Below are 25,611 nucleotides of genomic sequence, written 5' to 3'. Positions count from 1 at the left end.
TGTTCCAGGAAATGAGTGATTCAATTTTGAAGGTGATTCAGAATATATTCTGGAACTGAGATTCAGAAGTATTTTTAACCCAAAAGTTACCAACATTCAACTCAAAACATTGTGAGACCATGTAGATGAAATTAAGTGAGCAGATGGATAATGTCCTAGAAAATGAGGGATTTTAATTTGAATTTGATGTGACTCATATGTGACCTTGGCTTATGCGCTCTCTGAATGCCTTCTAACATTGCGCTGTACAAAGGATAGTTTATAAAATGCTTTTAAGCCTCTTTAAAGTTGTTTTAAACTTACAGTATCTACTGTACCTTTACAAGCTTTTAACTGGTTTTAAAGGACTTATCAAAATCTTGGCAGTTTGTTGGCATGACAGTATAAGGGGATGATTCATTAAGGAGTTGGCTTCAGGCCATGGCGCACCAAGATCTAAAACATGTGGCGTAGATCAAGAATAAATGACAAATGTTCCTTCTTTTTGTCTCTTCTAGGTCAAAGTGACACAGGAGCTGAGAAACACGCACACAGAGCAGATGACAAGACTGCACTTTAAGCATCAGTCTGAATGTGAGCTGCTGGAGGACATGAGGTATGTTCGACACCTGAGGTCACCATGCAGATGTGTTGTCATGTGTTCACATACTCTGTTTGAAATCTGGTAGTCACTGCAGATGCCAGTATGCGTGCAACAAAAGAAAAATAACTGTGGTGTGAGAATGAGTTGGAGGATTATTGTCAGATTCCAACATTTTGAGAAAAACAGTGGGTTGGGCAAACGACAAAGGAATTTCCTGACACCCTTATCTGATGTTATGTGTTTAACCCCTCGCAAAACAAAATTTTGTGTGTTCAGTGGTTTATGTAGGAATCACCCTGTCCGTCCGTATGTCCATGAATCTTGTAAGTGCAATTCCTCCTAAACTGGTTGGTGGATTCCAATTAAATGTCACACAGTGGTGGGACACCATATGAAGTTGCGCAAGAATTGATGCATGATATGATACTTATTGCATAAGTGCAGCTCCTCTGCAACAGTTTTTTGGACTACAATAAAACTTCACACAAGAGTTAATACACCACGTAGAGATGTGCGTGAAGGAAAATAATTACGGTCTTGTGTCTTGTAAAAGGAGATGCATAGAGTTTTTATTTTTGATAAATCATATTTTTCAATTACATTTACAAGGGCAGTTGCTTCATGGTTAGCACTGTTGCCTCACAGAAAAAAGGCCGTGAGATTGATTCCTACCTGGGCCTTTCTGTGTGGAGTTTGCATGCGCTCTCCAGGTTCGCATGGGTTTCCTATCTAGGTGTGGAAATTGATCAAACGGTGTCGGGAGAGGTTATGGCCTTGAAGGTAATAAAAAAAGGTCAGTGGAAGAATTAAATTTCTAGCTTGTAAATCTAATTTTTTGGACATGGATACAGTGAAACTGCTTGCAGCAGTGTCGGTCCAGAGTCATGTAGACTATGCTTGTACTTCGTGGTATACCAATTTGTCGCAGGCGATTAAGGACAAACTTCAGATATGTCAGACAAACCTATTAGAACTGTGCTTCATCTTCCAGCCAGAACTCATTTAGACTACTCGCATTTTGCACAACTTAATTGGTTACCAGTAGAAAAAGGTATAACTCAGTTTAATTTACGTAATGTTCATCACATTGTTCATGGTAACTGTCCCAAATATTTTCAGAGCTACTTTTATGTTTCTGATGTACACACCAGAAGAACTAGATCTAGTTACTCATCATTATTCATTCCAAGATATACAGTGATCCCTCGTTTATCGCGGGAGTTACGTTCTAAAAATAACCCGCAATAGGCGAAATCTGCGAAGTCAGCGTTATTTTTTACAATTATTATAGATGTTTTAAGGCTGTGAAACCCCTCACTACACACTTTATACACTTTTCTCAAACAGGCATTAAAATTTTCTCACTTTTCTCTCCTGTATAAACACTCTCAAAGTTCAAACCTTAGTAGAAAAATAAATCCAGTATTATAGAATGAAACCAAAGATCAAAACCTGTTTTCAGGCCCAAACATTTGTTTGAGAAATAAAAATAGAACATTTTCCTATAAATAATTATGATGGCTTTTAGAACTAACGAATTTAATGTTAATGATCAACCTACGAGGTTGGACATATAAGAAATTATTAATAGTGACTGACCAGTATTTCACAGTTCCTCTGATCGCGCCTCTGCATCCTGGCGCTGCTCCGCTGTAGCGTCTTTTTCCACTGAGTGACACCTTGGTGCAGGTGTCTTTTTCTAAGTGACGAACACAGTTATGGGTAGTTGTTGGCGCTCTTTTTTCTTCTGGGCAAAAAGATTATAAACAGGCACACGCAGAACACAATGTGCATGCTCTCTCTTCGCTCGCTGCCTCCGGTGTTACCGTTGCGGGATGGATGCGGGATCCGCAAAGAATCCAAGTCATTAAAAAGATACAAACCTCTCTCAGTGGCCACGGAGCTCTGTGGCTGCGGTTACCGAGACCATGCAGCGTTGCGGACTTTTCCACAAGAATTCTATCCTTGCGGGCTGCTGGAGCGCTCTGCATCAAAACAGAGAGCGTAGTCTCTGGACCTGTTGCCAGATTTTGGCCGCTACTCCGCACAGCAGACAGTGGGGCGGTGTGAGTGGCCCGCTGCGGCACTTACCGAGCCCACAGACTCGGTAAGTGCATCGGAGGCAGTGAGAGCAATCGCGGTGCCGCGACCGGTCCGCCTGATAAGGACGCAGAACACAATGCGCTGTTAAAAAAAAAAAGAAGAACCATGCAAAATTGCACAAAAAAAATCTGCGAAACTGCGAGGCCGCGAAAGGTGAACCGCGTTATAGCGAGGGACCACTATACCACAAATGTTGGTAAAAATTCTTTTAAATATATTGGTGCTATTAGTTGGAATCAGTTGCAAAGTTGTGATCATCTGAACCGCTTTAAGAGAAGTCATTTCTGCTCAGCTGCATTCTAGAAAGTCAGTCCAGCCACTTTTTACTTTTTTTTACTTTTTTTTTTTTTTTTACTTTTTCACCGTGCTCCAACGCCTAAAGAAGACCTCTAACGGTCGAAACATCGCGACGGAGCACTTTTATTAGCTAACTTTCATCAGCGTTGGCAAGCTAACTAGCTTGCTAACGCTTTCGTTTTTATTTTTATTTTATTTTTTAGCACTGTTGTCGTGCTGCTCCACAGCCTGCCTAGTGGATTTTTATTTTATTTTAGCACTGTTGTCGTGTGTTACCTGTGCTGCTCCACAGCCTGCCCAGTGGATTTTTATTTATTTTTTAGCACTGTTGTCGTGTGTTACCTGTGCTGGTACACAGCCTGTTCAGTGGATTTTTATTTTATTTTAGCGCTGTTGTCGTGCGTTACCTGTGCTGGTACACAGCCTGCCCAGTGGATTTTTATTTTATTTTTTAGCACTGTTGTCGTGTGTTACCTGTGCTGCTCCACAGCCTGTTCAGTGGATTTTTATTTTATTTTAGCACTGTTGTCGTGCGTTACCTGTGCTGGTACACAGCCTGCCCAGTGGATTTTTATTTTATTTTTTAGCACTGTTGTCGTGCGTTACCTGTGCTGGTACACAGCCTGCCCAGTGGATTTTTATTTTATTTTTTAGCACTGTTGTCGTGTGTTACCTGTGCTGGTACACAGCCTGCCCAGTGGATTTTATTTTATTTTTTAGCACTGTTGTCGTGTGTTACCTGTGCTGCTCCACAGCCTGCCCAGTGGATTTTTATTTTATTTTTTAGCACTGTTGTCGTGTGTTACCTGTGCTGGTACACAGCCTGCCCAGTGGATTTTTATTTTATTTTTTAGCACTGTTGTCGTGTGTTACCTGTGCTGGTACACAGCCTGCCCAGTGGATTTTTATTTTATTTTTTAGCACTGTTGTCGTGTGTTACCTGTGCTGCTCCACAGCCTGTTCAGTGGATTTTTATTTTATTTTAGCACTGTTGTCGTGCGTTACCTGTGCTGCTCCGCAGCCTGTCTAGTGGATTTTTATTTTATTTTTTAGCACTGTTGTCGTGTGTTACCTGTGCTGCTCCACAGCCTGCCCAGTGGATTTTTATTTTATTTTTTAGCACTGTTGTCGTGTGTTACCTGTGCTGCTCCACAGCCTGTCCAGTGGATTTTTATTTTATTTTTTAGCACTGTTGTCGTGTGTTACCTGTGCTGCTCCACAGCCTGTTCAGTGGATTTTTATTTTATTTTTTAGCACTGTTGTCGTGTGTTACCTGTGCTGCTCCACAGCCTGTCCAGTGGATTTTTATTTTATTTTTTAGCACTGTTGTCGTGTGTTACCTGTGCTGCTCCACAGCCTGTCCAGTGGATTTTTATTTTATTTTTTAGCACTGTTGTCGTGTGTTACCTGTGCTGCTCCACAGCCTGTTCAGTGGATTTTTATTTTATTTTAGCACTGTTGTCGTGCGTTACCTGTGCTGCTCCACAGCCTGCCCAGTGGATTTTTATTTTATTTTTAGCACTGTTGTCGTGTGTTACCTGTGCTGCTCCACAGCCTGTTCAGTGGATTTTTATTTTATTTTAGCACTGTTGTCGTGCGTTACCTGTGCTGCTCCGCAGCCTGTCTAGTGGATTTTTATTTTATTTTTTACCACTGTTGTCGTGCGTTACCTGTGCTGCTCCACAGCCTGTCTAGTGGATTTTTATTTTATTTTTTAGCACTGTTGTCGTGTGTTACCTGTGCTGGTACACAGCCTGCCCAGTGGATTTTTATTTTATTTTTTAGCACTGTTGTCGTGTGTTACCTGTGCTGCTCCACAGCCTGTTCAGTGGATTTTTATTTTATTTTAGCACTGTTGTCGTGCGTTACCTGTGCTGGTACACAGCCTGCCCAGTGGATTTTTATTTTATTTTTTAGCACTGTTGTCGTGTGTTACCTGTGCTGCTCCACAGCCTGCCCAGTGGATTTTTATTTTATTTTTTAGCACTGTTGTCGTGTGTTACCTGTGCTGGTACACAGCCTGTTCAGTGGATTTTTATTTTATTTTAGCACTGTTGTCGTGCGTTACCTGTGCTGGTACACAGCCTGCCCAGTGGATTTTTATTTTATTTTTTAGCACTGTTGTCGTGTGTTACCTGTGCTGCTCCACAGCCTGTTCAGTGGATTTTTATTTTATTTTAGCACTGTTGTCGTGCGTTACCTGTGCTGCTCCGCAGCCTGTCTAGTGGATTTTTATTTTATTTTTTAGCACTGTTGTCGTGTGTTACCTGTGCTGGTACACAGCCTGTCTAGTGGATTTTTATTTTATTTTTTGCCACTGTTGTCGTGCGTTACCTGTGCTGCTCCACAGCCTGTCTAGTGGATTTTTATTTTATTTTTTACCACCGTTGTCGTGCGTTACCTGTGCTGCTCCACAGCCTGTCTAGTGGATTTTTATTGTTTTTTGCCACCGTTGTCGTGCGTTGCCTGTGCTGCTCCGCAGCCTGTCTAGTGGATTTTTATTTTATTTTTTGCCGCCGTTGTCGTGCGTTACCTGTGCTGCTCCACAGCCTGTCTAGTGGATTTTTATTTTATTTTTTGCCGCCGTTGTCGTGCGTTACCTGTGCTGCTCCACAGCCTGTCTAGTGGATTTTTATTTTATTTTTTACCACCGTTGTCGTGCGTTACCTGTGCTGTTCCACGGCCTGTCTAGTGGATTTTTATTTTATTTTTTTTTTTTTTTACCGTTGTCGTGTGTTACCTGTGCTGCTCCGCAGCCTGTCTAGTGGATTTTTATTTTATTTTCTACCACTGTTGTCGTGTGTTACCTGTGCTGCTCCACAGCCTGTCTAGTGGATTTTTATTTTATTTTTGCACCGTTGTCGTGCGTTCGCTGTTGCCGTGCGTTACTTGTGCTGCTTCATGGCCTGTCTGGTGCCTTAACTAAAGCACTCCTTCTGCTGAATCACCTCTAAATTATTTACACATTATTCACTTTGCGTGTTTTTAGGAATCCACTAGGTTGCGTAGCTACTAGCTTTTAGCCGATTTAGCATGGCGGCTTCTCCTGTCTCTCCCGCACTTTTCTGCTCTGGTTGTGAAATGTTTAGCTGTTCCTCGGCCTCCTTTAGCAGTAACGGTACTTGTAATAAGTGCAGCTTATTCGTAGCTTTGGAGGCCAGGCTGGGCGAATTGGAGACTCGGCTCCGCACCGTGGAAAATTCTACAGCTAACCAGGCCCCTGTAGTCGGTGCGGACCAAGGTGGCTTAGCCACCGTTAGTTCCCCCCTGGCGGATCCCGGGCAGTCGGGAAAGCAGGCCGACTGGGTGACTGTGAGGAGGAAGCGTAGCCCTAAACAGAAGCCCCGTGTACACCGTCAACCCGTGCACATCTCTAACCGTTTTTCCCCACTCGACGATACACTCGCCGAGGATCAAACTCTGGTTATTGGCGACTCTGTTTTGAGAAATGTGAAGTTAGCGACACCAGCAACAATTGTCAATTGTCTTCCGGGGGCCAGAGCAGGCGACATTGAAGGAAATTTGAAATTGCTGGCTAAGGCTAAGCGTAAATTTGGTAAGATTGTAATTCACGTCGGCAGTAATGACACTCGGTTACGCCAATCGGAGGTCACTAAAATTAACATTAAATCGGTGTGTAACTTTGCAAAAACAATGTCGGACTCTGTTGTTTTCTCTGGGCCCCTCCCCAATCAGACCGGGAGTGACATGTTTAGCCGCATGTTCTCCTTGAATTGCTGGCTGTCTGAGTGGTGTCCAAAAAATGAGGTGGGCTTCATTGATAATTGGCAAAGCTTCTGGGGAAAACCTGGTCTTGTTAGGAGAGACGGCATCCATCCCACTTTAGATGGAGCAGCTCTCATTTCTAGAAATCTGGCCAATTTTCTTGGATCCTCCAAACTGTGACTGTCTAGCGTTGGGACCAGGAGGCAGAGCTGTGGTCTTATACACCTCTCTGCAGCTTCTCTCCCCCTGCCATCCCCTCATTACCCCATCCCCGTAGAGACGGTGCCTGCTTCCAGACCACCAATAACCAGCAAAAATCTATTTAAGCAAAAAAATTCAAAAAGAAAAAATAATATAGCACCTTCAACTGCACCACAGACTAAAACAGTTAAATGTGGTCTATTAAACATTAGGTCTCTCTCTTCTAAGTCCCTGTTGGTAAATGATATAATAATTGATCAACGTATTGATTTATTCTGCCTAACAGAAACCTGGTTACAGCAGGATGAATATGTTAGTTTAAATGAGTCAACACCCCCGAGTCACACTAACTGTCAGAATGCTCGTAGTACGGGCCGGGGCGGAGGATTAGCAGCAATCTTCCATTCCAGCTTATTAATTAATCAAAAACCTAGACAGAGCTTTAATTCATTTGAAAGCTTGTCTCTTAGTCTTTTCCATCCAAATTGGAAGTCCCAAAAAACAGTTTTATTTGTTATTATCTATCGTCCACCTGGTCGTTACTGTGAGTTTCTCTGTGAATTTTCAGACCTTCTGTCTGACTTAGTGCTTAGCTCAGATAAGATACTTATAGTGGGCGATTTTAACATCCACACAGATGCTGAGAATGACAGCCTCAACACTGCATTTAATCTATTATTAGACTCTATTGGCTTTGCTCAAAAAGTAAATGAGTCCACCCACCACTTTAATCATATCTTAGATCTTGTTTTGACTTATGGTATGGAAATAGAAGACTTAACAGTATTCCCTGAAAACTCCCTTCTGTCTGATCATTTTTTAATAACATTTACATTTACCCTGATGGACTACCCTGCAGTGGGGAATAAGTTTCATTACACTAGAAGTCTTTCAGAAAGCGCTGTAACTAGGTTTAAGGATATGATTCCTTCTTTATGTTCTCTATTGTCATATACCAACACAGAGCAGAGTAGCTACCTAAACTCTGTAAGGGAGTTAGAGTATCTCGTCAATAGTTTTACATCCTCATTGAAGACAACTTTGGATGCTGTAGCTCCTCTGAAAAAGAGAGCTTTAAATCAGAAGTGTCTGACTCCGTGGTATAACTCACACACTCGTAGCTTAAAGCAGATAACCCGTAAGTTGGAGAGGAAATGGCGTCTCACTAATTTAGAAGATCTTCACTTAGCCTGGAAAAAGAGTTTGTTGCTCTATAAAAAAGCCCTCCGTAAAGCTAGGACATCTTTCTACTCATCACTAATTGAAGAAAATAAGAACAACCCCAGGTTTCTTTTCAGCACTGTAGCCAGGCTGACAAAGAGTCAGAGCTCTATTGAGCTGAGTATTCCATTAACTTTAACTAGTAATGACTTCATGACTTTCTTTGCTAACAAAATTTTGACTATTAGAGAAAAAATTACTCATAACCATCCCAAAGATGTATCGTTATCTTTGGCTGCTTTCAGTGATGCCGGTATTTGGTTAGACTGTTTCTCTCCGATTGTTCTGTCTGAGTTATTTTCATTAGTTACTTCATCCAAACCATCAACATGTTTATTAGACCCCATTCCTGCCAGGCTGCTCAAGGAAGTCCTACCATTATTTAATGCTTCAATCTTAAATATGATCAACTTATCTTTGTTAGTTGGCTATGTACCACAGGCTTTTAAGGTGGCAGTAATTAAACCATTACTTAAAAAGCCATCTCTTGACCCAGCTATTTTAGCTAATTATAGGCCAATCTCCAACCTTCCTTTTCTCTCAAAGATTCTTGAGAGGGTAGTTGTAAAACAGCTAACTGATCACCTGCAGAAGAATGGTCTATTTGAAGAGGTTCAGTCAGGTTTTAGAATTCATCATAGTACAGAAACAGCATTAGTGAAGGTTACAAATGATCTTCTTATGGCTTCGGACAGTGGACTTATCTCTGTGCTTGTTCTGTTGGACCTCAGTGCTGCTTTTGATACTGTTGACCATAAAATTTTATTACAGAGATTAGAGCATGTCATAGGTATTAAAGGCACTGCGCTGCGGTGGTTTGAATCATATTTGTCTAATAGATTACAGTTTGTTCATGTAAATGGGGAATCTTCTTCACAGACTAAAGTTAATTATGGAGTTCCACAAGGTTCTGTGCTAGGACCAATTTTATTCACTTTATACATGCTTCCCTTAGGCAGTATTATTAGACGGTATTGCTTAAATTTTCATTGTTACGCAGATGATACCCAGCTTTATCTATCCATGAAGCCAGAGGACACACACCAATTAGCTAAACTGCAGGATTGTCTTACAGACATAAAGACATGGATGACCTCTAATTTCCTGCTTTTAAACTCAGATAAAACTGAAGTTATTGTACTTGGCCCCACAAATCTTAGAAGCATGGTGTCTAACCAGATCTTTACTCTGGATGGCATTTCCCTGACCTCTAGTAATACTGTGAGAAATCTTGGAGTCATTTTTGATCAGGATATGTCATTCAAAGCGCATATTAAACAAATATGTAGGACTGCCTTTTTGCATTTACGCAATATCTCTAAAATCAGAAAGGTCTTGTCTCAGAGTGATGCTGAAAAACTAATTCATGCATTTATTTCCTCTAGGCTGGACTATTGTAATTCTTTATTATCAGGTTGTCCTAAAAGTTCCCTAAAAAGCCTTCAGTTAATTCAAAATGCTGCAGCTAGAGTACTGACGGGGACTAGCAGGAGAGAGCATATCTCACCCGTGTTGGCCTCTCTTCATTGGCTTCCTGTTAATTCTAGAATAGAATTTAAAATTCTTCTTCTTACTTATAAGGTTTTGAATAATCAGGTCCCATCTTATCTCAGGGACCTCGTAGTACCATATCACCCTAATAGAGAGCTTCGCTCTCAGACTGCAGGCTTACTTGTAGTTCCTAGGGTTTGTAAGAGTAGAATGGGAGGCAGAGCCTTCAGCTTTCAGGCTCCTCTCCTGTGGAACCAGCTCCCAATTCAGATCAGGGAGACAGATACCCTCTCTACTTTTAAGATTAGGCTTAAAACTTTCCTTTTCGCTAAGGCTTATAGTTAGGGCTGGATCGGGTGACCCTGGACTATCCCTTGGTTATGCTGCTTTAGACGTAGACTGTGGGGGGGTTCCCATGATGCACTGTTTCTTTCTCTTTTTGCTCTGTATGCATCACTCCGCATTTAATCATTAGTGATCGATCTCTGCCCCCCTCCACAGCATGTCTTTTTCCTGGTTCTTTCCCTCAGCCCCAACCAGTCTCAGCAGAAGACTGCCCCTCCCTGAGCCTGGTTCTGCTGGAGGTTTCTTCCTGTTAAGAGGGAGTTTTTCCTTCCCACTGTTGCCAAGTGCTTGCTCACAGGGGGTCGTTTTGACCGTTGGGGTTTTTCATGATTGTTGTATGGCCTTGCCTTACAATATAAAGCGCCTTGGGGCAACTGTTTGTTGTGATTTGGCGCTATATAAAAAAAAAGTTGATTGATTGATTGAATTTGTGTAACTATTTTATTTGCTGTTTTTAATTTTTATTTATTTATTTAATTTTGTTTAATGTGTTTTTATATTAATTTATTTTGATTTTATCTTGTTGCTAATTGTGTTGTTTTAGGGAAAGACCACAATGGAAATAAGTCATGTGACTTTTTTGTGTTATCCTTGAAATTCCAGGAATTTGTATTAGTCATATGTTTTTGTTTATGACTTGTATGGAATTTCTAAATAAATCAAATCAAAAAATCCCTCCGGGTGCTCCGGCTTCCTCCTACTTCCAAAGACATGGAGGTTAGATGGTGTGTGGGTGTGAATGTGATTGTGCGTGTCTGTCTACTATACTGTATGTGGTACTGCGATAGACTGGGGTCCTATCCAGGGTGTACTCTGCCTCACACCTCATGACTCTTTATTGGAGTAAGCCGGTATAGAAAATAAATGAATTTGCAAGGTTTGACTAGTTTGTTAATTCAGGTGTTTCATCACAAATGATTTTCTACCACTTATAATACATGCAAGCAACTGGTATGGCAATGTGTGTGTGTGTGTGTGTGTGTGTGTGTGTGTGTGTGTGTGTGTGTGTGTGTTAGCGGAGGGGTGGTGGGGGGTTTCATTTTGCATGCTTGATCACAAATGTCGCTTTCCTTCATCTTCCTTTCTTCTCCAAATGTCTCATCTGCCATGTGTTCTTATGCCCTGTTTTAGTTTCTTTGACTTTTGTATCTGTATTTTCTTCCTTCAGGGATAATTTTATGCATAGACATATTATACTGGGGGAAGGAATGAGTACCAGGAAGCATTTAATGATGCACTAAGGCATGTATGGTGGTGGATTTGATTGGAAGATGGCTGAAAAAAGGGACTAATACCACAAAGACATGCTTAAATGTTATTGCCAAAATACTGCTAAATATGATATGCACATAGCTCAAATGGGGATTTCAGGTTTTAATACCCCCCCCCCCCCCCCCCCCCCCCCCCCCCCCCACCACACACACACACACACACCGGAAATATTACAGACATAGTTATGGCAAGAAATGTTTCTTTTTCAGTCTTTGAACCAAATGAACCAATTGTTTCACCAAATGATTCACTGTTTGAAAAACACTAATGAAGTAAATGCTTTCGGCTTCCTGTTTTTTTTTTTTACTTGGGTTGCCACAGCAGATCTGATATGAATCTGCGTGTTGAGTATGCACAAGTAAAACCCTCAAACCGGAAATTAAGCAATTCCTTCAATGACTCACTTTCAAAACACTTGCAACAGAAAATGAAACAATTGCTTCAGGAAGTAGTTCATGATTTTGAAATAGAAATTGCCAATTGCTTCAAAACTCATTTACAGTTTACAAAATGTAACGTGAAATCTTGTACTTTAAAATAATTAGAATTCTGAAGCATACTGAAGTTTCGTTTGCAATTTATCTGAGAACTTTCTCAACAGATTTTAATTTTTCTTCTATTAAAGTACAAAGTTGTATCAGGTCTGATTTCAGGCTGACCCAAACTTCCAGAACATGGGCCAAAATAAATCTTACAGTTTCATACATCTGCCTTCAGTAAACCATGGGCTGTTATCTTTTAATTTGACGAATCATTAATTCTAAAATTGATAGAATACCCAGTTATGAATTTTTTTTTTTTTTTGTTGCGACTGTTTAATCTTTAATTTTGTTCCAGCTCTGTTTGTATATGTCATGGAGGTGTGCCTGGCAGTTTCCCTTTCAGATTTGGCAGTGGAGCAGAATGGTGGTTTCTTTGTGCACTCATTTTCTGTGTATACAAAGCATTGATTATTTATGACAGCAAGCTTTCCAATAGTCTTTCAGCTTCTCCACTTCCATACCTGTCTTTCTATTTGATCACGCTGTGCGTCTGTTTTACTTTGGAGACTTTTCTTTCTCAGGCACAGGGCAGCTCCAGTTGTGTGAGAACAGATTGTGGTGTTGCTTTTGGGATTTTGGACCATGAACAGTGCCCTAATCTCACTTCAGGGAGACAGGAAGAGTCAGTTGAATATGTGCAACGACTGCATTAGTTCTGTCACAGCTACTGAGGGATGGTGATGGTGTTGTTGTCCTCGTCATGGTTTGTAGCATTTACTCAGTGCAGCCCGCAGTTGGTAATTATTTCCGATGACACAATCTCATGGTTGCACACTACTGAATAACAAGGTGAAGCAGCGATTAGGCAAAATGACTGTTCAGTGGAAAGTCCTGCATTTAATCTTCTGCTACAACAAACTGAGTCGATGCTAGTTTTCTATTGCTATGATACTCGTCTCACACCCCAGTGTGGCGAGACGATGGGGATTTTTTTTTTTTTTGTATGTGTGTGTGTGCTTGTGTGTGCAAATATCATAGCTCAAAAGATCAAGAGGGCAGAGGTTTTCTCAGCCTTCCTGCTTAAAGTGCTACACACTGATATGTTTCCTGCAGAATTATACAGTAGACAGCACAACACATTTTTTATTTTGGTAAGTGGACTGCATTCATATTGCACATTTCCATCTGCACCAGAAGCTCAAAGTGCTTTACAATTATGTCTCACATTCACCCATTCACACAGAAACGCTCACACATCGATATCAGGGTGCTGCCATGCAAGATGCTCACTATACACCAGGAGCAACTAGGGCAGGGGTATTCAACTCGTTCCAGGAAGGGCCGAGAGGGTGCAGGTTTTCTTTGCAACCACCCACTTCACCAGGTGATTTCACTGATTAAACTAACTTTGAGCAGATGGAATCAGTTAATCACTAGATCATCACCTCCCCGTTAGTACTATAAAAAACAAGAGGTCTGTCTTGAAGAACCATATAGGTAATGTAGAGTAGTAATAATAATAATAATGATAATAATAATAATTTTCTTAAATTCCTAGACTTTGAAATAGTTTAATCATGCAACCTTTAAAATGTAGTAAGTGAATACACAGACATATAAATGATTCAGTTACCTCGACTTCCCGAAGGATAAACTCATTAAATATTGGTCTACTTTGGTACATAAAATAGATTTTTAAAAAGCGACTTTATATTGATTGCGTCACATACTATATACCTGCTGCCAGCTGATCGACACGTGGGCTTGTTGCACACTCTAAAAAATGAACTGCTGTCTCATTGAGAAAAAATTGATGTAACAATTTGCATAGATTTTTTTAAAGTTATATCAACTTAGTTATTTCAACTTTCAACTGAGTTAATGCCACAAGACATCTCTAGTTAAGTTGAAATAACTTTAAAAAATCTATGCAAATTGTTACATCACTTTTCTCATTGAGACAGCGGTTCATTTTTTAGAGTGCAGGGAATAAGCTTATCATCAAATACATGATGGAAATTGGGAGCAAGTGTGGCTGAACTTGCCCGTAGCTTGAAATAAGCTTATTTGTCAGTTTCTTTTCATTCCAAAATCCATTCCAAAATTCCAAAAAGCCACCAAGGCCACTACTGTTTTTTTCAAAGTGCTTTATGTAATAAAACAGTAGAGGTACAGGTATTTGGCACTCACTGACATTCAGATTCACCCTGATTAGACCTGGAGAATTTAGGTCAAGATCCAAGCTATCTGATCTCAAATGAGAGGGCTCCCAGATGAAGTTATATTCAGATATCTTTGGTCTGTAATGACATTATTTCAAGTAATTTTGTAGTAAAGGACAGTGACGCACGCACAGATGAACCGAAGACACACACACACACACACACACACACACACACACACACACACACACACACACACACACACACACACACACACACACACACACACACACACACACACACACACACACCTTGACGGGACCCATTTCTATATTTCTTGTGCTGTGGCAGCAGAAGGTAAAAAAAAAAAAAACATTAACGACAGCTATAATATGTGTTAATATATTTAAATTATGTATTCAGCTATCAGAGATATAGCGTTTCCCCGAAAATGTTTTTCAGGTCAATTATTGACCTTCGTGAATTGATACAGAATCATTCACGTCCACATCACAAGGCATCTAGAATTCATTCCCTCCAACACACCCCCACTAACCATACCAATAACTGCATGGGTGCAAACAATATATTTGGGCATAAGCAAAATTTAATATGCATATTTGTTGTTAGAATCCCACCAGTCATCACTGACAGATCCCATAGTGCATGCGCACCCACATTTTTATTCTAAGTCTGGACACTCTAGGAGGCTGGGCCTTATGTGTTCTATGGGGTGCCAGTTAGTAAACCTCATTCCTGCGCTGCAGAATGGCAGACTTGCAGTCCTGTAAACCATCACTCATGCTAAGAATCACAGGGTTTTATGTGTTCTATTAATGACCCATTGGCCTTATCTGTTCAGATTCTGGTGTCAAAGGAGTTACTGAGGAATTTTTAAAGGCATGAACGGTGACAGAGAGTTTCATGGAGGAAAAAGCATGCAGTGCACACGGTCACATGTGGAGGTGGCGATGAAGTCCGCCGACTAATGTCCAATTTTTTTTCTTTTTGTTTTGTTTTTCTAGTCAAAAGGTGTTCAGTAAATGTCATATTCTGACTCCTGACACCTTCTGTTGAAAGCTCTGGCTGCACTGATGCGGACCACAGGTGGATCTTTTCATTTCGTGCTGCAGTCAGGTGACCGCCAGTAAGATGAAAAATAAATAATAATTAGATGATTGATTAGCATGCTGTGAGATCACTATAAAAATAATATTTATTTCACAGCAGACTGTTTGTGTGAGGGAATACCAGAATCAGGGGCTCTGGAAGTGCCGAATTTATTAATCACTTTCAAATGAATGCTGATGTGGGCCCTATTTTTCATTGGTGTTATTACAAAATATTTCTGGCCTGGCAGAGTTATAATACTGTAAGGGAACCACTGGAGATACATAGCATTCCCTTTTTTAATGCTTATTGCCGATAAGTGTGCTGTATTATGTATTACTGCATCAAAATAAATACTAAAAATGTAATTTAAAAAGCAGCTCTGACTTAGTATAAACTCAGTAATAAAAGTGTGAACTTTGATGAACTTTGACATTGTTAACTACCTTGACATCAAACTCCCTGAGCTGTTAAGTTATCCAGCTGCTAGATTCACGTATGGATGCCGAGCAGACCGAAGAGAAAAAGCTCACTGTGAATGAAGACGTTTTCATCAAAAAATAGTGTGTAAGAAAATTAAAAGTATAATAAAGCACTCATCATACACATACAACAATAAATAAGGAAGATCAATGCTTGCATGGAAGTATATTTTATTTATTTATTTATTTTTAATTTTCTGTTTTTCCAATTTGTGGGCAAGCAAGTAGAATCTCTTTTTTTCAGACAATGTTTTCCAAGTCTCTTTTGTCTATGAAGTTGCAGGAAATGGCTTCCATTGGTATTTAAAAAAGGCAAAGTACTACAGCTTTTTTTCTGTATGAATAATAAAAAAAATCCTTCGGTGACACCCCCTGCACCCAGACGCCACTATGCTCTAAACTTCTGAGGAGAGCCCTGATCATACATTTTGCTTATTACAAGAGAAGGCAAGGGAGCATGAAACGCTGTCGCCAAAGAAGCAAAAATGTGAAGGGAAACAATATTTTGATCGGTGATGGCATAATGCAGTTTGCATCCTTACCACTAGATGATGATAAAAGCTTCACACTGTAGCTTTAAGTCAACTACCTAACCTTCAGCTTCAACACATCATCAAACAACATCCACACTGACGTGGACGTACATTTTCCATTGTAACGCCTGCAGTCCATTTTAACCCTTAAATCCCTTCAATTCTGGCTCCTTGGTTATTTACTCTAATTATTAATCTGCAAGCTGGTTTATTCAACACACATGATGGCAAAGATATCTGAAATAATACAACATAAACACACTCACATGTATGAATATGAATACATACAACCCCAGTTCCAAGTTGGAACTGTTCAAACTGTTTTATTTATGTTTATTTATATTTAATGTTCAAACTGATAGACTTTTTTGCTTTTGTACAAATATTTTCTCATTTTGAAATGGATACCTGCAACACGTTTCAAAAAAGCTGGGACAGTGGTATGTTTACCACTGTGTTACGTCATCTTTCCTTCTAACAACACTCAGTAAGCGTTTGGGAACTGAGGAGATCAATTGTCAAATATCTTTGTGGTGTATTCAGTTGAATATAGGTTGAAGAGGATTTGCAAATCATTGTATTCTGTTTTATTTACATTTTACACAACATCCCAACTTCATTGGAATTGGGGTTGTATGTACATTGCTGTTGCTGTTGCATTTAGCATGTGTTCGTAACATAAAATGAAGAAAGAAAATCTTTGGGGAAGCCTTTTAATGGGAATAGATTTGGGAAAGGATGAGGGAATGATTGGAGAAAGAGAAAGGAGACACGTTTGCACTCAGGGAGTCAACCTAGTGTCTTCCATCCAACTAAATCTCTCTTACCTTTACTATGTCTGACTGTGATACAGTGCAGACTAAAAAATGGGACATGGACATGCATGTGCTCACCCAAGCTTTTATATGTGTCTTGTGACAGTGTACTGTTAAAAGAGTAGATGTTTTAGTACAGAGATGTGTGTTTTCATATTAAATAAAAAGTAATTACTTTACTTTTTTACCAAGAGAAATTAAGCTGTAACATCACAAAAGGTTGGCAGGTTACGCAACACTGAGAGTGAGAGAGACTCCTGTTTTAATCTCATATTATGCAAAATTCTGAAATGCTGTTGTAGCTTTTATTTCAGCAAATTATTGGCCTTCTGATACTTTTCTGTCTTTCAGCAGCACCTGGTTGTTGAGGGTCACCACAGCAGATCCAGTACGGATCTGCATTGTTTTGCCATGTTTACAGCAGATGCCCTTTCTGATACAACTCCAGTTCTACATGGAGAAACATGCTCACAGCTCCTGTTGTTCTAAAACAGTCTCACAGTAAGGGTGGGCAGTAAAACGGTGTCATAGTTACAAACGAGAACCCCTGCCAGGCCAGAAATATTGTTTTCAATGACACCAGCAAAAAATAAACCAAAGACATAGTGAAAAACAACACCAAATATTGATTCATTTTGAAATCTGTAATCATTTTGGTGCACAAATCTGCCCTGCAGTGTTGAGGCTGTCATGATCAAAGCTTCATTTACTTCCTGTTCTGCTGAGCTCCATGCATGAGTCAAAACCACATGTTAAATACTTTTCTGAGAGATGTAAGTGGCTATGAAGTCATTTTGACATGAAAACATAATCTGGGTAAACTGTAATTCTGTTGTGTGAACCAGCTGGACGTTTGTGCTGCATGCTTGTTTAAGCCTTAACGATTGTTAATTAAGCAGAGCTATAGATTTGTTAAACATAAAACTGAAAAAAAAATCCTTCATTCATGAAGATTCTCATCTAGATTTTAACTTTGAAGGAACCGATTTGTTAATAAAAATAGTCTTGGGTCAGCTCCAGCTCAAATACAGTAATTCTTGCAGATGTCATATAGTGCAAAACCAGCAATACAGTGATGTGACATCATCACCATCCAAAAAATAAAAAAAAATGCTGTGACATTAATTTTAGGTCATATTGCTCCCCCCAGTACTAATCAAGGCCTACTCTGCTTCAGTTCTGATATCAAGTGTTTATCATGCAGCCCAGATTTTGGATATGATTTGGTTTGTAATTACCACCATCTCACGGATTTTCTGCTGTCAGCATGTAAATGCGGCTTAAAAGCCAGAATTCAGGCGGCCTTCGTCAGTGAGTCCTTTGAAGGAATAATGGTTGGCCAATGTTACAGTAGTGAAGGTATGTACTCTCTGAGGTTACTTTTTAGTATCCACTGATGTCCTCTTTCACTTTGTCGAAACATATCTTGTTGTGAGTTCTAAGCTCCTTAGTGCTGTGGAGAGACGCACTGCTGTTTGCAGCGACTGTCCTGGCATTTTACACCCAGCACTGTAATATGACTGATTTTTGTCTTATTGATTCTATTACAGCCTTAACTGTTTGAAAGCATAGTTTGCAGTATTTACATCACGCAGGATACCATAAACATACCACTGTCCCAGCTTTTTTGAAATGTGATGCAGGCATCCATTTTAAAAATGAACAAATATTTGCAACAAAAACAATAAAGTTATCAGTTTGAACATTAAATATCTTGTCTTTGTGGTGTATTCGGTTAAATATAGGATGAGGAGGATTTGCAAATCATTGTATTCTGTGTTTATTTACATTTTACACAATGTCCCAACTTCATTGGAATTGGGGTTGTATTATTGTAAAAACTACAGCACATCTGCTCCTACGTGTCATCTTGATCACACAGTGAAAATACAGTCACCATTGCATACCTTTGTTGTCACTAATCTCTGTTTTTTAGCCCATTGACCATAGTAGTTGTTTTTCTGCTCATGCAGTGCCCACTCACACGGTTAAACATTTTCTGCCACACATAGACTCTGATTGTGGTGATTTTCTTGCACAGCGGATGCTGACACAGCTTCTTGACTTATGCACATCGACCTGCAGACATGACAGGATAAGAGTGGTGGAGAAATGAGTGCGAGCAACCAAAATAGGAGGGTGAACAAGAGGGAAGTAAGGATATAATAATGGGCTGAGAGATCTTGAAGCTGTGAGGAGAATCTACGTAATAGACTGTGGCATGGAGATGCTAAGGGCTGTGGCATGGTCAAGGTCAAGGTCAGGTTTATTTATAAAGCACATTTACAAACAGTCAACACTGCCCCAAAGTGCTGTACAATAAAAGGAATTAAAATTACATTTAGTTAAATACAAGAACAAAATAAATCAACAAGACAATAAAAGATGTGGCAGTATTCAGCTCATCTTGTGTTAAAAGCCAGTGCAAAAAGATGTGTCTTTAAAAGTGTCTTAAAAGAGTCAATTGAAGGAGCCAGTCGGATATTTAATGGCAGAGAGTTCCAGAGCTTGGACCCCGCAACAGCAAAGGCTCTGTCTCCCCTGGTCTTCAGCTTAGACCTGGGACAGATCAGTAAACTCTGGTCCGCAGAGCGGAGGGCTCTTCCTGGAGTGTGCAATGACAGCATATCAGATAAACAGAATGGGGCTTGACCGTGAATTGATTTAAAAACAAGCAACAAAATCTTAAAATCAATTCTAAAAGCAACAGGTAACCAGTGCAGTGAAGATAAAACAGGAGAAATGTGTTGGTGCCGTTTGGCTCCAGTGAGCAGACGCGCAGCTGCATTTTGCACCATCTGGAGGCGATGCAGAGACGACTGATTAAGACCAACATACAGAGAATTGCAGTAGTCTAAACGAGACGTGATCAAGGCGTGCACAACCTGTTCCAACTGTTTTGGGGGCAGGTAACGCTTGATTTTACTTAAAAGTCTAAGCTGGAAGAAGCTTGTTTTGACCACTGTGTTGATCTGCTTCTCGAATTTAAAAGAGCTGTCTATAAAAACACCAAGGGTCTTATCAGATGAACGACAGTAGCAGGCGAGTGAACCAAGGGCGGAAAGGTCAAGGTCACCAAGGACCACAATCTGTTTTGCTTTCATTTAGATTCAAAAAGTTTAAAGACATCCAGTCTTTGACTTCTTGAAAGCAAGTCTGTAGGATGGCAGATGAGTTTGTTTTAAGGTTCAGAGGTAAATAAATCTGCACATCATCAGCAAAGCAGTGAAACTGAATGTTATATTTCTTAAAAATTGATCCCAAAGGAAGCAAATAGAGCGAAAATAAAATTGGCCATAAGATTGTACCTTGAGGTACTCCACAAGTCAAAGGGGCTTTCTGTGACGCAAAGGGACCAAGGTTTACAGAAAAGCACCGACCAGTCAAATAGGACTTGAACCATTTGAGCACTGTGCCATTTAATCCAACGCATGATTCAAAGCAAGATAATAAGATTTGGTGGTCAACAGTGTCAAAGGCTGCAGTTAAATCTAAAAGCACAAGCACAACTGAGCTGCCAGAGTCCATGATTTAAAGAATATCATTAAAAGTGTTGTGAAAGTGTAGTGACACGGACCCACAACAGGGGGCGCAAATGAACGGTCAATAGATGAGCCAAAAAGTAACAATTTAATGTTGTGAAATGTGCACAACGAATATACAGACAATCTCAGAATATGATTACAGTCAAATTACAAAGGTGACGTGTGGGCAGGCTCGAGGATAGAAGACGTCTGTCCTGAGAAGGGCCGGAACCACACGATTTCTGCCACCACCGAACCTGGTGATACTGGAGCCGCCAAGTCCCGAATTCCCAGGTGATCACCGTCTCCGGCTGTCGGATCTGGTACTGCTGGCGAGAACAAAGACAGTCAAGTATGGGTGTGTGTACACCCAGTAACAACAACGGTGGGAATGCCACCTCCACCTCTCACTCAATATGTGATGAGTACCGCAGTGATTCCTCAGGGGAAAGAGTGCCGTCCTGCACTCACTCAGCTTCCACAGATAGAGGAACCGGTACTCCTGCAAACACTCACAATATACAGATATATTGTAACACAAAACGGCTGAGGATATTACCTTCAATGAAGTACGATATCTCGGCGATGAGGTGGAGATGACGTCTGGGTTTTATGGAGTGAGGTGATGAAGAATGAGTGACAGCTGTCAGGAAGTAATGAGTAACAGCTGTTACTCCCGGCTGTGTCCGTGGCGGCAGCGCCCTCTCGTGCCTGAAGCCCGCACTTCAGGCAGGGCGCCCTCTGGTGGTGGGCCAGCAGTACCTCCTCTTCTGGCGGCCCACACAACAGGACCCCCCCCCTCAACGGGCGCCTCCTGGCGCCCGACCAGGTTTGTCGGGGTGTCGGCGGTAGAAGTCGGCCAGGAGGGCCGGATCCAGGATGAAGCTCCTCTTCACCCAGGAGTGTTCTTCGGGTCCATACCCTTCCCAGTCCACCAGATATTGGAACCCCCGGCCCATTCGACGGACGTCCAGGAGCCGGCGCACTGTCCAAGCCGGCTCCCCGTCAATGATCCGGGCAGGAGGCGGCGCCGGACCGGGAGCACAGAGGGGTGAGGTGTGGTGAGGTTTGATCCTGGAAACATGGAAGACCGGGTGGATCCGCAGTGAAGCTGGAGCTGGAGCTTCAACCGCAGCAGGGCTGAGGACTTTGAGGATACGGAAGGGGCCGATGAACCTGTCCATCAATTTTGGAGACTGTACTTGCAGGGGGATGTCCTTCGTTGACAACCACACCTCCTGCCCGGGCTGGTATGCAGGGGCCGGGGACCGCCGGCGGTCTGCATGGGTCTTGGCCCTCGTCCGGGCTTTCAACAAGGCAGAACGGGCGGTGCGCCACACCCGACGGCACCTCCGAAGATGGGCCCGGACCGAGGGCACACCGACCTCTCCCTCCACCACGGGAAATAATGGGGGCTGGTACCCCAAACACACCTCAAATGGGGAGAGGCCGGTGGCAGAAGACACCTGGCTGTTATGCGCATACTCGATCCAGGCCAGATGGTTACTCCAGGCCGTCGGGTGCGCGGATGTTACGCAGCGGAGGGTCTGTTCCAGTTCCTGGTTGGCCCGCTCTGCCTGTCCGTTCGTCTGTGGATGGTACCCGGACGAGAGGCTCATGGCAGCCCCCAGTTCCCTGCAGAAGCTCCTCCAGACGTGTGAGGAGAACTGGGGACCACGGTCAGAGACGATGTCGGTGGGTATCCCATGCAGACGGACGACGTGGTGGACCAGGAGGTCTGCTGTCTCCTGGGCTGTTGGGAGCTTTGGGAGGGCCATGAAGTGGGCCGCCTTGGAGAATCGGTCCACTATCGTGAAGATGGTGGTGTTGCCCTGGGACGGCGGGAGGCCCGTGACGAAATCCAGGCCGATGTGGGACCAGGGGCGATGAGGCACCGGTAATGGCTGGAGAAGTCCTTGGGACCTTTTATGGTCTGCCTTGCCCCTGGCACAGGTGGTGCAGGCCTGGATATACTCCCGGACGTCGGCCTCCATAGACGCCCACCAGAAGCGCTGCCGGACAACTGCCATGGTCCTTCGCACCCCTGGATGACAGGAGAGCTTGGAACCGTGACAGAAGTCCAAGACTGCAGCTCTGGCCTCTGGTGGGACGTATAAACGGTTCTTCGGACCTGTTCCTGGGTCCGGGCTCCGTGCCAGGGCCTCCCGGACGGTCTTCTCCACGTCCCAGGTGAGGGTGGCCACGATAGTGGACTGCGGCAGGATGGGCTCCGGTGGATCCGACAGTGCAGTTTTGACCTCCTCTTCGTGTACCCGGGACAAGGCATCCGACCTCTGGTCCTTGGTCCCGGGGCGATAGGTGATCCGGAAGTCAAAACGCCCGAAGAACAGTGACCAGCGGGCTTGCCTGGGGTTCAGCCGCTTGGCGGTCCTGATATACTCCAGGTTCCGATGGTCAGTGAAAACCGTGAACGGCACAGACGCTCCCTCCAACAGGTGTCTCCACTCCTCAAGAGCCTCTTTCACCGCAAGGAGTTCTCGATTGCCGACATCATAGTTCCGTTCAGCCGGGGTCAACCTGCGTGAAAAGTAGGCACACGGGTGAAGAACCTTATCGGTCTCTCCGCTCTGGGACAGCACGGCTCCTATCCCTGAGTCAGAGGCGTCCACTTCAACCATGAACTGGCGGCTAGGGTCGGGCTGCACCAAAACTGGCGCAGTAGAGAACCGTCGTTTCAACTCCTTGAACGCGGCTTTGCACCGATCCGACCAGGTGAAGGGGACTTTTGGAGAGGTCAGGGCTGTCAGGGGGCTAACTACCTGACTGTAGCTCTTAATGAACCTCCTATAGAAATTAGCGAAGCCGAGGAACTGTTGCAGCTTCCTACGGCTTGTTGGTTGGGGCCAATCTCTCACCGCCGCAACCTTGGCCGGATCAGGGGCGACAGAGTTAGAGGAGATGATAAACCCCAGGAAGGACAAAGATGTGCGGTGAAACTCGCACTTCTCGCCCTTCACAAACAGTCGGTTCTCTAACAACCGCTGCAGGACCTGACGTACATGCTGGACATGGGTCTCAGGATCCGGAGAAAAGATGAGAATATCGTCCAGATATACGAAGACGAATCGGTGCAGGAAGTCCCGCAAGACGTCGTTAACCAAGGCTTGGAACGTCGCGGGGGCGTTGGTGAGGCCGAACGGCATGACCAGGTACTCAAAGTGACCTAACGGGGTGTTAAATGCCGTCTTCCATTCGTCTCCCTCTGGATCCGAACCAGGTGATACGCATTTCTAAGATCCAGCTTAGTAAAGATTTTGGCTCCATGCAGGGGGGTGAACACGGAATCCAACAATGGCAACGGGTATCGATTGCGAACCGTAATCTCATTCAGCCCCCTGTAATCAATGCATGGACGGAGTCCGCCATCTTTCCTGCCCACAAAGAAGAAACCTGCCCCCATCGGGGAGGTGGAGTTCTGGATCAGCCCGGCAGCTAATGAGTCCCGGATGTAGGTCTCCATTGATTCGCGCTCAGGTCGTGAGAGGTTGTACAGCCTGCTGGACGGGAACTCAGCGCCTGGAACCAAATCAATGGCACAATCGTATGGACGGTGGGGGGAAGGGTGAGTGCCAGATCCTTGCTGAAGACGTCAGCAAGATCGTGGTACTCAACCGGCACTGCCGTCAGATTGGGAGGGACTTTGACCTCCTCCTTAGCCTGTAAACCGGGAGGAACCGAGGATCCTAAACACACCCGATGGCAGGTTTCGCTCCACTGAACCACCACCCCAGACGGCCAATCAATCCGGGGATTGTGCTTCAACATCCATGGGATGCCCAAAATCACGCGGGAGGTAGGAGTTACAAAAAACTCAATCTCCTCCCGATGGTTTCCAGACACCACCAGAGTTACTGGTTGTGTCTTGTGTGTGAGTAAAGGGAGGAGGGTGCCATCTAGTGCCCGCACCTGCAATGGCAAAGGAAGCGCCACCAGAGGGAGCCCTACCTCCCTTGCCCATCTGCTGTCTAGCAGATTCCCTTCTGACCCCGTGTCCACCAGTGCTGGGGCTTGAAGGGTTAAATCCCCGCTCAGGATTGTGACTGGGAGTCGTGTGGCAATCTGTGTGTGTCTCACTTGAATGTTTTGACCCCCCCTTAGCCCAGTCTCTAAGGGCGAGTGTTGTCGTTTTGGCCGTTTGGGGCAGTTTCTCTATGTGTGCTCAGTTGAGCTGCAGAGAAAACACTCTCCACGGATCAACCTCCTCATTTTGGCCCTGTGCGTTTCCCTAACAACGTCAGCAGGGGGAGCTGTTGCCCCACAAAGCGCTGCGGCTGTGGAGCGTGGGGAGGGCGGCCCCTTTTCGAACCCGGAAGGGAGATGGGCGGCGCGTATCCGGTCACGTCCTTCGCCTCGCTCCCGACGGCGTTCCTCCAACCGATTGTCTAACCGTATAACGAGATTGATAAGCCCATCTAAATCCCGCGGTTCCTCCTTAGCTACCAGCTGCTCCTTCAGAACCAACGACAGTCCGTTTATGAAGGCGGCGCGGAGCTCAACGTTATTCCAGCCGGACCTCGCAGCCGCGATGCGGAAGTTGACTGCATAAGCGGCTGCGCTCTCGCGTCCCTGTCTCATTGACAGCAGCACAGTTGAAGCGGTCTCTCCTCTGTTAGGGTGATCAAACACTGTTCTGAACTCCCCCACAAACCCAGTGTATGCTGATAACAACCGTGAGTTCTGTTCCCAGAGCGCCGTAGCCCAGGCGCGTGCTTTACCCCGAAGCAGAGCAATCACATAAGCTATTTTACTAGCATCTGACGCGTACATGACCGGAGCGTACATGAGCGAACACTGCATAAGAAAGTCCGCGCACGTCTCCACACAACCTCCGTACGGCTCAGGAGGGCTTATGTATGCTTCAGGGGATGGTGGGAGGGGTTGTTGAACCACCACTGGAACGTTCATATCCTGCACAGGGTCGACAGGAGGATGAGCTGCAGCAGCGCCCTGAGCGCTCGCCGCCATCTGCGCGGAGAGAGCCTCCACTCTGCGGTTCAGGAGGATGTTTTGCTCAGTCATTTGATCCAACCGAGCCGTAAAGGCGGTGAGAATGTGCTGCAGCTCACCAATCACGCCTCCTGCAGACGCCTGCGCTCTCTGCTCTCCCATTGGTCGTTCAACAGGCGGGTGACGCCCCTCGGAGTCCATGACGCTGGCTGAGATATCCTGTTGTGAAAGTGTAGTGACACGGACCCACAACAGGGGGCGCAAATGAACGGTCAATAGATGAGCCAAAAAGTAAC

At 43.6% G+C, this 25,611-nt stretch overlaps 1 protein-coding gene across 4 annotated transcripts in view; it reads left to right on the top strand.

The window, feature by feature from the left end:
- The window catches only part of LOC117509653 (F-BAR and double SH3 domains protein 2-like), a 176,185-nt gene that overhangs the window by 26,052 nt on the left and 124,522 nt on the right, over positions 1-25,611 (top strand). For all 4 annotated transcript variants that reach the window (XM_034169399.1, XM_034169401.1, XM_034169400.1 and 1 more), the window contains exon 2: positions 498-595. In XM_034169399.1, coding sequence (XP_034025290.1) covers positions 498-595 — 98 coding nt within the window. The remainder of the gene's footprint in view (positions 1-497; positions 596-25,611) is intronic.

This window comes from Thalassophryne amazonica, chromosome 4, assembly GCF_902500255.1.
Source record: "Thalassophryne amazonica chromosome 4, fThaAma1.1, whole genome shotgun sequence".
NCBI classification, from domain to species: domain Eukaryota; kingdom Metazoa; phylum Chordata; class Actinopteri; order Batrachoidiformes; family Batrachoididae; genus Thalassophryne; species Thalassophryne amazonica.
This window is presented reverse-complemented; position numbering and strand designations above follow the sequence as displayed.